At 40.7% G+C, this 17472-nt stretch overlaps 3 protein-coding genes across 7 annotated transcripts in view; 2 read left to right on the plus strand and 1 right to left on the minus strand.

Annotated features, from left to right (window-relative positions):
- On the plus strand, positions 1-6468 carry svopa (SV2 related protein a). Its single transcript, XM_086314281.1, has 16 exons — positions 1-289; positions 1413-1570; positions 1681-1766; positions 1858-1956; positions 2392-2463; positions 2628-2752; positions 2849-2912; positions 2992-3117; positions 3220-3348; positions 3467-3540; positions 3653-3729; positions 3849-3953; positions 4239-4350; positions 4441-4522; positions 4629-4718; positions 4810-6468. Exons 1-16 carry the CDS (start codon positions 243-245, stop codon positions 5020-5022), a joined length of 1659 nt encoding a protein of 552 aa, XP_086170407.1. The 5' UTR covers positions 1-242; the 3' UTR covers positions 5023-6468.
- LOC147317400 (D-amino-acid oxidase-like) lies at positions 6464-17062 on the minus strand. 5 transcript variants are annotated; one of them, XM_086314289.1, is made up of 12 exons: positions 16952-17062; positions 14685-15447; positions 13284-13484; positions 13073-13187; positions 10265-10341; positions 9669-9734; positions 9251-9305; positions 8596-8700; positions 8430-8512; positions 7345-7462; positions 7005-7103; positions 6464-6921 (listed from the first exon to the last, which is right to left on the minus strand). In XM_086314289.1, exons 3-12 carry the CDS (start codon positions 13475-13477, stop codon positions 6796-6798), a joined length of 1038 nt encoding a protein of 345 aa, XP_086170415.1. In that variant the 5' UTR covers positions 13478-13484; positions 14685-15447; positions 16952-17062; the 3' UTR covers positions 6464-6795. The 5 variants fall into 5 exon arrangements, with proteins under 5 accessions (XP_086170415.1, XP_086170413.1, XP_086170414.1 ...); XM_086314287.1 differs by having other exon boundaries at positions 14685-16367; positions 16952-17049; XM_086314288.1 differs by having other exon boundaries at positions 16151-17007.
- ssh1a (slingshot protein phosphatase 1a) overlaps positions 15926-17472 on the plus strand; it is a 20151-nt gene continuing 18604 nt past the window's right edge. Inside the window, exon 1 of the mRNA XM_086314279.1 lies at positions 15926-16278. Within this exon, the coding sequence (XP_086170405.1) occupies positions 16198-16278 (81 nt within the window). The 5' untranslated portion in view covers positions 15926-16197. The remainder of the gene's footprint in view (positions 16279-17472) is intronic.

A 17472-nucleotide genomic window follows, 5' to 3' on the forward strand; every position in this document is an offset into this window, starting at 1 on the left:
CGGTCTGGTTTCCAGCGTCAGTGTTGATAACTCGTCATGTGTTGGCTCGTGTAATCAGCAGTCATGCGGTCTCATACCCTCCTGAGCTCATGCCTTTCCGAGAGTCTCGCGCTGTGACTCGCGCAGGGCAGCCTCTCATTGGCTGTCGACGGACACCCGGAGCAGATCGCTCTCCTCGGTGCTGAAATCGCAGCCCGTCGTGACCATGTAAACGGCGATGATGCCAAACGGACCGTCGGCCAATGAACACCAAAATGGACGATGATCTGTTCCAGCTGAGACAGCTGCCGTGAGTACGGTGCAGTCTGCACACCAACGCCTTTTTCTGTGTGTTTTCTCCTCCCGGCTTTGCGTGATTGTCCGACGCATCGCCCTCTGACGGCTTCGCGTCGCCTTTGATTAGCTCCCTGGACCACAGATAGCCTGAAGCTGCTCAAAAGCACCGATCGTGCAGTTTTATTATCCACACATGTGTTCCCAGACAGAAGAGAAACAAAGAACAATAACACCGCGTCTTCTGTCTCCGCTACTGGAGGCATTTTGTTTACAGGCGTAGCATCTTCCTAAGAAACTATTTATTTACTGGAAGCAGATTGGCTGTGATTTCTCAGCTTAATAAGTTTTTTGGGGGGGTTAAACATGATTTTCTTTTTCTTTTCTTTTTTTACTATGTTTACTGCCATAAGACAATTTATCACAGCCCTGCTGCACATGCGTTAAGGCTGGCCCATGACAGTCTAGCTTAGCCTTAGTGAGAGATATTTAGGAGTCTCCTTTCAGAATCCTGCTAAAAAAAATTAAAATCACATTTTATTTTTGTTTCAAAGGGAAGGTAAACATGTCAGAGCAGTCCACTGCAGCATACTTCCTACTCCCGTGTGCATTTCTTACCAGAGAGATTGAAAGGGGAAATTATAGTCTTTACAGGGGAACACAGACCTCCCCGGAAATCTCACAAACTCATCTGTAATACTGATAGGCTACTTTCCACTGCAAGCAGGCTATGTTATGTAATTACAGTGATTAAGACGTCCCACTCTCCGTGTTCTTTTTTAGTCTTTCAGGCTGAGCAAACTATCAATTATCTGCATGTAGAAGAAGAGTATCCCTTCCATCCTTCACATGTGTATCTCTTAGCCTTTAAAAGCTTGTCTGGCAGTGAAGTGGAGTGTGCCAACCTGTCTGCTGGCCTGATATGGTTTCCCCATTGGAGAATAATATCACCCATACACAAAATCAAAGCCAGGAAAAGCTCATATCACCAAGGCAACAGCCTCTGACTCTCATTTGCACTCAGCATTGCTCTGACACCAGTCTTATGAAACTCCTGTGACCTGCCTTATTGCAGATAAGTTCATTCTCCTGAGCTTAGGATAAGATATACTCTATCCTCTTCTTTATGTTTTTTGTAGTGTTGTCCGCTTCCGTCGCACAGGTGAGAGCACACGCTCAGAGGAAGATGTTGAGAGCAGAGAGCAGGATGCAAGGACTGCAGAGCAGACTGATCTGGAGGCTGTGGCGCTCACTGAGGGAGCTCCAGTACCTCGAGAGTTTGCTAATCCGACTGATGGTACAGTATGGCATGGCTTCATTTCTCTCAGACAGCTGTTTTAAGGTCTTACATTTTCCTCCTGGGCTCAGACTCAAGTACAATCTTGCTGCACGCCCTCATTCTCTCAGACACATTCATGGTGGAAGATGCCGTAGAAGCCATAGGCTTTGGGACATTTCAGTGGAAACTCTCCATCCTCACTGGCCTATCCTGGGTGAGAACTGCTCTTTCATTTAAATAAGCACAATACAAAGTAATTATGACAACTGCATATGAATTCACTGAGTATCTTTGTGTGTTTTCAGATGGCTGATGCTATGGAGATGATGATCCTCAGCATCTTAGCTCCACAGCTCCACTGTGAATGGAGACTGCCCAGCCTGGAAGTGGCACTGCTTACATCGGTAATGTCTCTCTTATGTCTGTGAAAGTCCTCCTCTTGCAGTGCAATATGACCGTCCTGTCAGTTATTGATCGAGTTCCCAGGGATGATTTTGTGCTTGGATTAAAACGGAGCCAGCAAATGGCGAAGAAAAGAAGACCTGAGCACACTTCAGATATGTGCTGAATCTTTGCAACCTTAATGAATCTGAAAGTCTTATTTAGAGTCAGAGTGAAATACAGAATATCATTCAAACAAGGAAATTAAGGTTCACTTACTAAAGACACTAAACATTCACATTTTTGTGGCTCAACCAAAACCAAATACTACCGACAGTTTAAGAACAGTGTATAAGAGGATGTGCATGCTATGTCGGACAACTTTTGGCTGCAATCTGACTGGGACTTGATTTTTTTCTGTTTTTTTTTTTTTTTTTCTTTCTTTCTTCTTGATACAGGCAGTGTTCATCGGGATGATGATCAGCTCTTCTCTTTGGGGGAACATATCTGACAAATACGGCAGAAAGACAGTAAGTTCTAATAGCATTCAGTCAGAGGTCCAAATGATTTACAGAGTTAGGGTTTCTTAGTACATACTAGACAACAGGAGTGAGCCGCTTCATTATGCCAGAGTGAGATTTTGCTTATTTATTTATTTAGCAGTGTATTATGTCTTGATTGTATACACATGCAGGGTCTGAAGCTGAGTGTTCTGTGGACGATGTTCTACGGCCTGATGAGTGCTTTTGCACCTATTTACGGCTGGATCCTTGTCCTCCGTGCACTGGTGGGCTTCGGCATTGGAGGGGCACCTCAGTCGTGAGTAACCCTTCATCTTGAAAAAACAAAGCAAAAAAACAATCAAATTGTAATGTATGGCGATTGGGTTCATAATAAAGTGCCTCTTTTTGTAAGGGTGACGCTGTATGCTGAGTTTCTGCCTATGAAGTCCAGAGCCACATGCATCTTGCTTATTGAGGTATGGAGTGCACAAATCTTATATTATTTCAGCACTTAAACCTTCTCAGCCCTAAAACCTGCATTTGCTGCTGTCGTAGATATTTTGGGCACTGGGCACTGTATTTGAGGTCCTCTTAGCGATCTTGGTGATGCCCACTCTGGGCTGGCGCTGGCTGCTCGGACTTTCTACCATTCCTCTCTTCATTTTTGCCATTCTGTGCTTTGTAAGTATGTTGGCAGTCTTGAGCTGCTCTACAATTTGAAGCATGATAGATTACAGCTTTATCAACCTAATTTTTCTTTTGTTTTTTGGTGGGTGGGAGCAGTGGCTGCCAGAGAGTGCTCGATACGACGTGCTGACAGGGAATCAGGAAAAGGCTCTGAACACACTGAAGCGGATTGCCACTGAGAACGGAGCACCCATGCCACTGGGAAAACTGATTGCCGCCAGACAGGTGCGGTGTGCATCTGCAAAAACTAAATGCTTTGTGTACATTAAGTACCCTCTATCATACTGCCATTTGTGTTCTGAGGGTTTTTTTTATGGCTGTTTTTTTTATTTTTTTTTAATAGGAAGATCGTGGGAAGATTCGAGACTTATTTTCATCTCACTTCCGCTGGACCACAGTCCTGCTGTGGTTTATTTGGTAAATTAGCAATTGATAATGTCTTCCTCTTTCTCGAAAACCTTGCGTTTTCATTGTCCAGTGATTTACCTAAAGCAAATCAGCATGAATTGATCTGTGTCTGTTCATGCAGGTTTGCGAATGCTTTCTCTTACTATGGGCTGGTGCTGCTCACCACAGAGCTGTTTCAGGAGGGAGGCGCATGTGGAAGTGAGTCAGATGCTGAGGGCTTCACACACTTTATGGTGGTTATGTTTTTGCAAAAAGCATCACAGACAGTAGGCTGAGTGCTGGATTTGAAGCATCCTGTTTGGTGTAACTCCCTCTAGTGTCCAAAGGTAATAAGGAGGAGCTCCGATGCAGCTTAGAGTGTAAATACCTGAATTCTGACGACTACAAAGACCTGCTGTGGACTACGTTATCTGAATTCCCAGGTACACATCACCAAGCTCTCATAAATTTGTTGTTCAATATATTAAAAACTGTGCAAATTCTGCTCTAAATTATGCACAAATATGACCACCTGCTGGTTATTATGCATTAATATAAATGCCTCCTCTCTTCTTGCTTCAATTCTTGTTCTATTGTTGTTTTTTTTACACTCATGCAGGCACTCATTTTGGTGTCTCAATATGATTGGCTGCACCTGCATTTTTTTTTCTACTATGTGAGAGCATGCAGTTTGATTTTAGGGGTCTGAGTATGCTGATGTTGTACAGGACTGCTGGTGACGCTGTGGGCTATCGATCGATTGGGAAGGAGGAAGACCATGGCACTGTGTTTCTTCGTTTTCTCTATGTGTATTATTCCACTTTATGGCTGTGTTGGGAGGTAAAGGCACAAGTGGCCATAATCAGGCTTTTAAATACTTTAAGAATTAGTAATGCTGTCCATTTACTGATACTGATTTATCCCCTGCAGAGCCTCCATGACAGTGTTGATATTCATCGCCAGAGCATTTATTGCAGGAGGGTTTCAGGCAGCCTATGTGTACACTCCAGAGGTAAGATATCTACACAGTGAGCAGTTTTGCTCCTACTGTGTAAAACACATTTGCAGGGCAGAATTAGAAAATTGGCAGCCTCCTATGTATTTCTGAAACTCTGCAGGTATACCCAACAGCGACCAGAGCTTTAGGATTGGGAACAAGCAGTGGAATGGCCAGGGTTGGTGCCCTAATAACTCCGTTTGTTGCCCAGGTAACACTTTGTTTTCCCATGACAACACTGCACAAAAATGTCAGAGTGTTAGTGTCACACATTGTGATTGTCCATGGGCTTCATCCTGCAGGTGATGCTGGAGTCCTCTGTGTACCTGGCTCTGTCAGTGTACTGCTGCTGTTGCCTCTTCGCGGCCATCGCCTCCTGCGCGCTGCCAATTGAGACGACAGGCCGCGGCTTGCAGGAGTCCAGCCACCGTGAGTGGGGACAGGAGATGATGGGTAGGGCCTCTTCCCACAGCGCTGGAGGAGTCCCTGACTCCAGCTCCGGCTCCCAGGGCTGAGGATGCATCAGCTGCAGTGCAGCTGAGAGGAGACCACAGTGAAGAAGAGAAGCAAGGAGAGGGAAGACAACAAAACCAGCTCTCTGTGTTCATCTTTGCCCCCCTTCAATGATCTTCAGTTTAGTCACCGCAGTGGCTGGGAGCCAGGCAACACAGTAGTTACATGTACATGTCATTGTACTTTTTTAGTCTTTTAAACACCATTGCTCTCACAAGTTTGCCACTGTATAACTGCACACAGGGTAATCAAGAAAGACCAAATGACCTACATGAGTGTGAGAGTGAATGGGGGAGGAAAATCGTAAAGAGAGAATTCTAATACTTCAACCAAAGTATTTTAATCAAGCTTTTCTAATCCAAGAGAAGCAAAAGGGATAGCGTAAGGTCAAACAACTATCTTCTTTTCAAAAAGCCTTAAAACTACCTATTTAGCTTGTGGTCGAGACCTACTCTTAAACCTATGAGAAAGCTGCTTCTGCTAACGTAGTGGGCGTAGATACATATGTAAGGAACAGCATTATCCTGTGCGCACAATTTTCCTGCTGAAATACACTAATCACACTTGTCTTTATTTTTTAAAACAGAGCATTGATAGATTGAAGGAAAATCCCACACAATCAAAACAACAGGGCATCTGAATGAAAAGGGTGTGGGGTTATTTAATAGTTTCAGCCGTGAGAGGTGAAAGGAAGTCACTAGCTTTCATACACCGAGCATCCTTTTGAACTCTTGTGTTGTATGTGTTGTTCTTGTGTCAGTATTAGTTCACATTTTAACACGGTAAAGACCCATGGAAAATGCAGGTAACATTGAAAATACCACCTCATCTCTTGATCATTATCAGGACAGATTCTTTATAGCAAGCTGAGGGATCTGTTGAAACCTTCACCAGAAGATATTAACATCAGTAAGATAATAACTTCTCATATTTACAGCACAAACATGCTCCATGGATCCTGTATTTACGTTAACATTAAAGTGTTTGATCATTTAAATCTGAGCAGTTTCTCAACATCCAAAGCTGACTGAGCCTAGTTAGCAAGGTTTACATAATTTAAAAATACAAAAACATTCACACATGTATGTGGTGTCATAATCTATAGACGTTGATGCATCTCGTGCCCTACTTCAGCAGACTTTGATGCTGCGTTTCCGAATGTCCACAACGGGATGTTGTGTTCTGTAAATAATGTATCAATACCTGGTTTAGTTGTTGTCTTTGCTTTTGTTTGTAACAGAGGTGACGAGGAGATGGACTGAGGGAAGTTTTGTTTAAAAAAAATAATCTCTGTATTTATTTAACGAGTATAGGTCTGATGAGCTGTTACCTGCCAATGTTTGAGATGAAGAGCTGCATTACGTGTCTGTGTGCACAGATCCTTGTCAACGCACTGGATGTAAATGTGTATGATACTGTAGTAAATGATCTTTCAAAGACAAGTAACTGTCGTGTTTTTATTAATTAGTTAAATATTTTAAATTCATTGCAAATCTTGCATTTAGTGCACTAAAAAATTCACAAAAATATGTACAATTTATACATAAAAAGTGCTTCTCAAATTATCCAAATCTCAAATAGATTTCAGCACGATTGTCTTACATATGTGCCATTGTTTAATTAACAATGGTGGCCTTGTCCTTAACTTTGCAGGTGCATGAGACTGTTTGAAAATGATGTTTAATATTAAATTAGTGGAGGCTAGGAGCAATATATGCACTGATGCTGACATTTGAAAAAAAAAAGAGCATCAATCGTTACTTCTGCACACCAATTCACAAGCGAGCTTTTGGACCTTTGCCTTTTTGTTCCACGATCTGACCAAAGAGCCTCGCCGCTTCCTCGGCACAGCCTCGGTGAATGGTGAGTCCGAAACCTCCGTGGCCATAGTTGTGTATCACCTGAATAATGCCACAGTATTTTAGACAATTAATAGCAGAAATATGTATTTACAGTTCCGCTACTTAGATCTTAGAAAGGATACCTCTATGGGGGTTTCACCAGACCATATGGCTTCCCTCTCCAGTCGGACTTTGCTGCGAACTGGCCTGAGGCCAGACCAGTCGTCGACTATCCTGGCATGCTGAGATTAGAGAACAAAGAGATGAAAGCTTTTCAGAACTGACAATAAATAAACAAATACATAATAATAAAGGTAACTCAGAAACTGAAAATTTGACACTCAGTTACATCTTTTTAGAATGAGGTCTAAATATATAAAATGAAAAATGTTAAAAACTTCAGCACCACAGAACACTTACTGTAAATAATTAATCACACTTGAATCATCATATCTTTTTATGGCCTTGCTGAACTCATCGTACCTTGAGACTAGGCTCAAGCTGACAAGCTTTTTCCCAGATTTCTTTATGGTCGACAGAGCTATTCTGTTCACTCCAGTTTCCCATCTGGAAAACGCCACCAAGCGTCACAAGACGACTTCTGCGGACACAAATGTTTTGCACACTGATAAAAACAGCTCTTGCTTTCTGTCTTCATTGTACTCCAACCCCAAATCAATACTGTACAATACAATACATCACTGTGTGGGGCGGTAGCTGCACTGACTATAACAGAAAAGCTCTACAACGCATTGTGAGAACAGCTGAGAGGATAGTTGGTGTACCACTCCCCTCCCTGCAAGACATTTACACCACTCGCCTCACCTGCAAAGCCATCACAATTGTCAACGATGCAACCCACCCCGCGCACTGTCTGTTCAGCCTCCTGCCCTCTGGAAAGAGATACAGAAGTCTCCACTCCCGCACTACCAGGCTCACCAACAGCTTCATCCACCAGGCTGTGAGACTGCTGAACTCTCTTCCCTCCCGACTCCCAGCCAGCAGAATCACCAGATTGGCAGAAGTATAGGAAGACAGATTGGACTCTACTCCCCCTCACCCACGCACACTCTCCAACAAAGAAACACTCTCTGAACCAAGAACTGAAAACATTCCTGACTTGCATTGCAATTGCACACACCTGCAACTATATATATATTTTTAGTATTTCTTTTAGCACTATTTATATTATTATATTACTATTTATTACTTTATTGTTAGGGCTGTTTTTGTTGTGCATCTGCACCTTATTGTTGTCAATGTCTACGCATGGGACAGTGTGAAACGTAATTTCAATTCCTTTGTATGGCAAGTACATTTGAAGAAATTGACAAATAAAAGTATTCTATTCTATTCTATTCTATTCTATTCTATACGAAAAAGTGCTGCAGCTGTTAACATAGCGACTGAACTACAGAGAGTAACTACTAGAGCTACTACATTTGAAAACTTTTTTTTAAGGTGAAATATATAAAATCCTCTAACTGCAAATGTAGTAATACTATAAGTCAACAGCTGTGTGGTTCTGCAGTTCAGTGCTTATCAGTGTGGCATGTTACTTGTACTACCCTGGAATGATATATGGTGAATTGTATGTTCCTTTGGTGAAATCGTGGGTAATAATCCAGTGCTTCAGCCAGGGAGCATCGACCTGAAATACAAACAAACACTAGTTCATTCCGTCATTCCTTTATCTCTTGTGCAGTACATACACACAGCCCTGTATATTCTCACCTTCAATATCTGGCCACGGCCTGGTTTCAGGTCTGGATCTGGCTGCAGTTGGCCTGACCACATCCCACTGCAGTTTATGATCACATCTGCTCCGGTTTCAGCCAGCTAAAAAAAGTCAAGGATGATAGGAGATAACAAACATGGTGACAGATAACTTTTGCTCAACTTGTCTGGAGGCTGTAAAACATTACAACATTCAGTAATAAATGTTAATATAGTACAGACTGGGCATAAGTCAGCAAAACACCATTAAAGACGACCAGCTGAAGTTCAAACCAGGCGTCATGATGAGTAAATAAAGTAACTTAAGTGACTTTGAACGTGTGGTGTGGTTGTTAATGGGAGACCAGCTGGTCTGAGTATTTCAGAAACTGCTGACCTACTGGGATTTTCCCACACTGCAGAAAATGTTCAGAAAAGGAGAAACTATGCAGTGAGCAGCTGTTTGGGTGAAAATGCCTGTGGTCAGAGGAGAGAGACCAGACAGCTACAAGAAATGATGTCAACATGAACCTAAATCTCTGAGCAATGTTTCCAGCACCTCGCTGAATCTATCCCATGACGAATTAAGTCAGATTAGAAGGTGTGCCTAATAAAGTGTCCGGTGAATGTATAAAGAACTTGCAAGCACAATACACTGAAAACTTTCACTAACCTCCTTGAAGGACTTTATTTTCCTGTGATAAAATTTCACTCCCCTTTTTCGCAACCTGCAAATAAAAACACTGTGCACTAGAAAACCTTTTATATTAAGGAGCATCGATGCTAAACACACAAGAACCTAATGAAGACTACATGTTTATTACTCTTATTACTAATACATAATAGGATGAAGTCTCAAGTATACGTTACTCAGTATTGTGGGATCATTTCAGTCCACCAGGTACAGCATATATATCGGACAACATTATAAAACTGTAAACACGATATGGTCTTATGTTAAAGGTAAAATATAAAAACAACGGATCTCAAACAATGTCAAATACTTTGGGAATTTTAAAGCTAACTCAGGAGGTTGGACTAAATAAATCAATACTGATACAACATGAGAAGTCAGTTAGGTGATCACTCACCACTCCATAAGCCAAGGTAAGTATGTTTTACCCTCTATCATGAGAGCAGTGTTGAACCACCCAAACCTGAACAAATGATAAGAAGCAAATGTTTCACTAAAACTGCTGGTTGTGCAACATTGTCCATTCAATCACAAAAAATACTGGTAACTTTTAGTGGGACGCTTGTAATACAGTGAAATTCACACATTTAGCATTTTTAAATTCATGTTTATCAAACTAAACATGATTTTATGTTATTTGAAACATGAGTCAACATCCTCAGTGTGACTTACAACCCTAACCCTGTTAGGGTTACAAATGCCAGATGTCGCAAAGAAAATACAACTTAAAACTCATATATTCAAACTTAAATGTAATTTTTCCTTTTTTTTTCTAAATTGGTCATACATTTAAATACACATTGCATTTTTTAATTTAAATTTTCTGGCAATTTTTTCATGGTTCAGAGTTTATGGGGTCAAGTAGTTTCTTTAATTAATTACCACACATTCAAAGTCAACTTGTTCACACTGTATGTAAACAGCTGACTATGTGGCTAACTATTTGTTTATTTGTGTCTTGTCTTTCATTGGCGTTTTTCAGAAAGAGCTTACTTGTATCCAGGAAAAATCTGCAGCTCTCGGTCTGTGAGCTGCCTGAAGCCAAGAACGCTGTCCTTAAACGAGGGATCCTGCAACCAAAAACAAGCCACAGGCAGTGAGAGGGCAATCTTATGGGTGTCACAGTCACCAAATCACATTATTACAGAGGATGTATCCACTGTGAAACTCTGAGTCTCTTGTGGCCAAACACTGATATTTTGTTTGGGTTTTTATCTTCAATAAAGAGATCTTCAACAGAGAAAGTAACTTAAGTGCATCTTGAAAACTCGCTTGTCTTTACCATGTTATATCTGGGCTGCTAATGCATGGGCTGTCTTGGTGATATCGAGTCAGCTGACTCTTCACTCTGGTTATGACTCAAACGCATGTCTGTGTCACACATTCCTCTCAGTGCTATTACATTATGAAAGTCATCCTGTGAACTACTTAGTAATAGCTTAATGCATACAAACTCCCTAAAGATTAGGAATCGAGTTGAAAGAAACATTTTTTTGTTGTCAGATTTCTCAGTACACACTCTCATAGAAGTTAATATGTTAATAAGTGTTTCTGGGTTAGATGGGGTTTCATCAGCTCCTGGTTATTTACTAACTTCCTCAGCCACATTTGCTACAACTGAGGATAACCACTTTTTTTTATGAAATGCCAAATTAACGCTGGGAATAAGCCCTGCCAACTAAACAGAGTTGCTCTATCGTGTATATTATTAATATTTGACATCTTGCATAGATTGCAGTGAAACTTTATGGTACAATATTGGTTTCCGTTTTCCTAATATGGAACAATATAGGACACTGTGGTAACAGTGAAGGATCACCATCAGTACCAGTACAGGCAGTTTTGTGGTTGACGTAATTACCCGGTTTCCTAAATAACACAGAATTAGCCTGATTGTACTTTGGGATTATTTGGCTGCTCTAATGAGATACAAGCCATTTCCATTCATGACAAATAGGCTTTTGATGTAGGCATGACTACAACTAAAAGAAATGTATGTTACTTCATGTTGCAAGAGAAAGCTCAATGAAATGCTTTCTGCTGCTAAGAGCAGATTTATTGTAACACATGAAATTCACAAAAGAATTTCCAGAGTGCACTGAACCCGAAACTGGACATATACTTGAGTTTTGCATCACTATTGTAATTCTGCATTGTGCCAACTTGGATTGGTTCTGCAACTTTCTATTTCTGTTTTGCTAAGCTTTTAGCATAGCAAGTTAAGGGTTAAGATAAAATAAGAATATGAAAAAATAAGTGTTTGAAAGTCTTCCAGTTTCATCGCTTGACCTGTGAACTTTTAACCGGCACTAAACTAATGTGACACAACAGAAAAAAAAAAAAGAGCCCACTGCATGATCTTATTTGCAAACATGCAGAAATCACTCAACAATGTCAGTGCCGGCTAATATACAGTTGTGTTCTCAAGGTTACATCCACTCATCATGGCCATGGATGTACATCAATGTTAATGATGTCTTTGAACTGTTGTTTTCTGGAGTGGAATGATTGTACAGCATGTTTAATGACTTAAACATGCACAAGTTTGAATTCATTTAGGATTTTCTTTAATTCACACAGCATCAAAACTATACATATAGTCTCATATATATACACATTAGCCCCCACTGATTTTTGGTTAAATGTAAGTGGCACCTCACCAGATGTTTTTGGTAGCCATCAACAAGCTTGTTTAAATTGGCTGGTTTTTGTAATGTTAGTCTGCTTTATTCATTCCAAAAAACATTTTTCATGTGTGTTTGTGTTTGGGATCATCGTCCTGTTGTAACACCCACATGTGTCCAAGATTCAACCAGCTAGCTGTTGATTCAAGGTGAAGTTAAAGTTAATGTATGTAAATATTTGAGTCTGTATGTTTAGTTTTGACTGTGTGCAGAGAACATCTAAAATAAATCCAAACTTGAGCACCCAATTTTGGTTTTTTAAAGTCATTAAAGATGCTTTACAATCATTCCGCACTAAAAAGGGAACAGTTGAAAGAAATCATTAAACACCCAAATGCAAGCTTTCTTGTAATTTCTGTATTTTGTGTTTCTTTTTATCATCTGCTAATGTGGATCTCTGCAACTAACTGTTTTTTACCCAATTTAAACTTTTGGTAAAGCTGTGGTATGACAAGAATCTGATGAGTGTAAGTAAACTTCTGACCACATAAGTCCATCTCCGTCTGTGACTGTCAGACCACTCGAGCAGACAGCTGAATATTTCCATATTCCATATTTTCAGAACTGCAGTGTGACAGGGTCCTTACTACATACCGGAGGAGTTTACACGTGCATTCCTGAATGTTTTGTACGTACTATGGGATGTCATCCACTTTGTTACAAGAGTTCAGAATTTGCATATTTGTGCTTTCTTGTACTTCTAGAATAATTATACAGCTTCCACAGTCTTAATCATGTGCAAAGCAATTTTCCTGCAAGTTTTTCCTCATTATTTGCTAGAAATGTCTGTGGCGTTAGTACACAGAATCCCAATTAACCCTGATTCTGAGTGTAAAAACAACCCTTAGTGGGGCCTCTCTCTTTACAGTTTCCAACCAGTGCATTCAACAATCATTTATGTGGCTGAACAAAGCTCTACTTCAGAGCAACTGGACTTTGTTTAGTGTAGATATTGCCCCGAAATGCAATAAATTTGTGAATGAGTTGCTTGATGTTGCACTTTAACCAAATATACACACACCTATGTTCTTGGCTGTAAAAGGTTTCCTAATAAGAATAAATCTTATCTTTGAGATTAAAAAAAAGTGTAGTTCCAAAAAAAAGAAGCAGTACTCACTGGTGCGGGTTCACTGCAAAGGTTGTAGCCAGACTCAAGGAATATTCCCATTTTTATGGACTCAGGTGACTTGAGAAAGCTGAGCAAGTAGTCAAATGTCTCTTTATTCCATTTTCTAAATGTCAAGGACACATATGGGAATAATGTAGCAATAGTAATGTTTGTAGATAAAAACTAAAATCTAAAGGAAAGTTAAATAAAACACACTCACGTCTCCTGAACGTTGCCCTTATCATACAGATAAGGCTGCCAGAAGCCGGCTGCTCCATCACTAGTGGTCAGTGGAGTGAACTTGTCTGCATACACCTCGATGGTCAGCGGACTGACAATAGAGTGATAGTGCTCATAGATGCTCTGAGCTGTTGACAGGCCAATCACTCCTGCCCCAATCACTGCCACCCGCATGTCTGCACTAACATGAGACACAGTGAGACTCACTAACCCATGAAGGAATCAAACATAACCATTAACCAGCAGATTGACTAAGACTGGATTCAATATTAACATTAAAACGATTTTCTTCTTCTTCTTGTCTATTTGCTCATCGTTGAGAATAAGTTATATGTTAATGAAATATTTAAATAAAATGTAAAATATTTCAACATTTTAAGTCAATCATTACATGTGCGTATGCAGTATCTATATGTAACCGAGGACAAGGGATGAGTAAACGGGGCAAAGAAATAATTGATCATTTATTTATTACATGAGTTAAACATACAAATTCCCAGTCGTTTCCAGACAGGACTTACAACACATCCTGCTGATATCCCAGCTGCACATGAGACTTACCACACAAACTGTGCGAAATAACACTACAACCCGTCACACCCCGCTTAGTGACACTGCAATCGTGGCACACACTGCAAACAATTCGGGTCTCAGCGCAGCTGGGAATCAGTGCTATGTATGGCCTGCGATCTGGGAGATAAAGGGAAGTGGCACAAACAATTAAAATAAAAAAAACAAAAGAGAGGTTAGTCCGCCCTTACAAAACTTACTCTCAATCAATAACCGCCTCTACGGCTGGACGGACTAACCAAAACAAAATTACAAATCAATCAAAAGAACAAAAAAAGAGGACAGCAGAGACAGCACAGAATATTGATCAGTTTCCCTGCGCGCAGTCGATCTAGGGCTTGATCAATTCTTCTATTAAAATTCGTGGTCACACGACAGTATACCCACTCGCACCTGAGTGAATTAATTGCCTCTGGTTTTTTCCACAGAAGAGCGCTGACTTCACCCCACACACCCACTACCTTTTCACAGCTCTTCAGCCAATCACCTGGCAGAGAGCAACAAACTGCCAGGTGACACTTGTTACATATAACAGAAATTACAATAAAGACCTTAAACAACCTGTCTCCACTGATCAAACCTGCTGCATAACTGAGGGGTGAGGCACAGCTGTGCAGAACTTGTGCTTCCACATGGTTATTATTAAGAGTACAGTATTACGTAACACTGAGATCTGGTGAAACAAAGAATCCATCTGAGAAGCAACAACTTAGTTACTGAAACTTGAGTAAAAGCAGCATGGTTAGAGGGATCAGACGCACGTGCTGTCAGCATAGTCCACTTTATAGATTACAAATAAGTTTCGCCTTACCTTCACTCTGGTTTTCCACCGCTTTTGGCAGAGTTAAAAAGCAAAAGTGTTTCAGCTCCTACTTCTAACTGGTCCGCCTCTCTCTTGCAAGCAAGGCGGAGATTGCAGGCACGTAGAGCGCAAGACGCGTTCACGGTGTATAGTTTAAACCGCAATCAACCTACTGAGAAAATGTTCTGTCGATCTCGCCTGATAATTAAAAGGACTGCAACGATGGAAGTCACAGTGTTGTCCAAAACTCTTGACCCTTACACAGAAATACAGCATATAAGACAAAAACGTAGTTTGTACAGTTCCTACGAATCTGAAAGTCAGTATTTGCTATCACCACTTTTATTCTTCAACACAGTCGGAACTGTCTTGGTCAGTTTTCTTGTCATTTCTTTAACTAATCTTCAGGAATAGTACTCCAGGCTTTTTGAAGGACATTCAAAGCTCTTCTTTGGATGTTGGCTGCCTTTTGTTGTGTTCTCTGTTTACATGATCTCACACTGCTTCAATAATGTTGAGGTCCGAGCTCCTGGGAGGCCAATCCATGACTGGTAGTGTTTTCTATCCCGGTCTCTTTTTACTGCATTGGCAGTGTGTTTGGGATCATTGTCATTTCATTTCAAAAACTTTAATGTGCTGAATTAAAATCAGAGATTTCGTTAATAATGAAGAAATGTTTTAAAAAAAATGGGCAGATTCTGTGGCAAGTTCTGTCCTGTTCTGCATATCCATCAGTATCAGAATAATCCACCGACAGTCAGAAATACATTACCTGGTGTAAAGCAAAAAGGATACGTTAATAATCAGCAATAAAAATAAAATTGCCATTCCTGTCTCATGAAGCCACACCTCAACACAGATTGACGGGGACACACACACACGCAGAAGCAACACTTTAAGTATATTCAGATATGCCATTATATTGATTCATTATTATAAAAGCAGTCAGAACAGCAATAACAACAATAATAATAATAATGAAATTGTTATTGTACTTTGGGTCGCATTTTGCACATTATTATGAGTCAAGTCACGCCTACTTCTGAACAAAATAGTAAAAACATATTTCAGACATTGCTTATTTTTCGTATATCTGTAAAGCTTTTTGAATATTTCTTTCTTTCGCGATTTTTACATTTTGTTCCTACCCACGAGTGTGGTTTTACATAGCCTTGTTTGTGTTTTCGATCCTGTTGTAAATAGCCTGTTATGTAAACCTGAATTGCCTCGTTTAAAGGTCGCATACAAACAGGCTGCTGTACATGTCAGTTGCCGTGATGTCACTGTTATTCATAGGTTTAGCAGTTATATTATGACTACATAATTACAAAAGAAGTGTCGCCGGGATGGATTGAAGGCATAACTTCCTTCACCGGGGGCCCTGCCTGAAAGGATAACTCGGCTCGGTTCCCTCCAATCATCAGTCTCTCTGTCAGCTGTATGTATCGTTAGCCCAGCAGCTAGCTGCAGCTCACCAGGCCAGAGCGGCCGGCCGGTGCATCATCATCCTCAGCTCCCAGCCATGGCGTTGGTTACTCTGCAGCGGTCCCCGACCCCGAGCGCCGCTTCCACCGCCAGCACAGCAACTACGACCGCGGGGGAGGTGAGTTTGGTGCCGAGTGAAGCAAAGCTTCAATGCTCCGTTGTGGTGGTGTCAGAGTGAGGATGAGGGAGATGCTGCCAGAGGAAGGCCTGCTGATTGAGACTGAATTAGCTAGTTAGTTATGCTAGGCTGTTAGCTCATGGTAGCTAGCAAACGTTTTCGTTACAGAGAGTTGTAGCTGACTATCGCTTATTCCAATTAGTCTGTGAAATCTTTTTTTGTTATTTAATAATATTAAAGAAACGCCACACCTGTTCAATTGGCCAGGTGTCCATTTTAAAGAGCTAACGTTAGCTTAGTTTGACAAGTGCCTCATAAATGATAAGAGCTGTGGCTAACATTAACGTTAGCTGTTTATGATGTGAGTGGCTGACATTAAAAATGAACGTTTTTCTTAAATATATCAAGCACACAGCACTGTCAGGGAGCTTAATGCACTGCTGCTATATTTGCATTAATTTACTGACTCTAAAGCTGTGTGGATGTTTTGACTCGGCGGACTTGACTATAAAATACCTATTACAGAAATCAAATTGGAAACAGTTACACACAGATTATCGCTATTCTAATTTCCATCGTGCTGTGTCGTTGGTCGTGCGATTAAGCATGGGAAAATACCATATTCCTGGCAAACAGACACATACGACGACAACTGAAATTGTTAATACTTAACTGTAACAGTAGATAGTCACGGTTTGAGGTTTCTGCATACTTTCACTGAGAAGAAGTAATGGTTTAAGCCATTCAAAATAAGTTCCCTTTGCTATTTAAGTAGTTATTCGTTACCAGATGGGGGCGCTAACTACCAGCTATAGGCAGAGAAGCTTACCTTGTGCTGCTCTCTGCCTGTAACAGAAACTAGAATTACTATCTATAGCTGGCTTTATTTACAACCAGAAGTGTGTGAGCTGTGTTAGGTAAGGATAGGCTGAAATACTTCTTATTTCTACCTTATTTTGTACTCATAAATATGGTGACACGTTATTTAGTGCAAGTAGATTGTCTCCTTTTTCTAAAGGGGATTTTTTTTTTTTGGTCCTGTCCTGTATGTCATTGTTGCCTGACGGCTGTTTAGGTGTGACAGATAAAGCTGGCAGAAATCTGCTGCAACTATGATGTCATCTGCTCATGAGGGGTGGGTGGGGTGGAGAAGGACTACTGTAGGAAGGGGAGGAAGGAGAACTGAGGTAAACA

This window comes from Aulonocara sp. 'chitande type north' Nkhata Bay, linkage group LG12 (genome assembly GCF_057382095.1).
Source record: "Aulonocara sp. 'chitande type north' Nkhata Bay isolate Kocher_YH1m ecotype deep benthic linkage group LG12, A_spYH_male_GT1.1, whole genome shotgun sequence".
In the NCBI taxonomy this organism is placed as follows: Eukaryota; Metazoa; Chordata; class Actinopteri; order Cichliformes; family Cichlidae; genus Aulonocara; species Aulonocara sp. 'chitande type north' Nkhata Bay.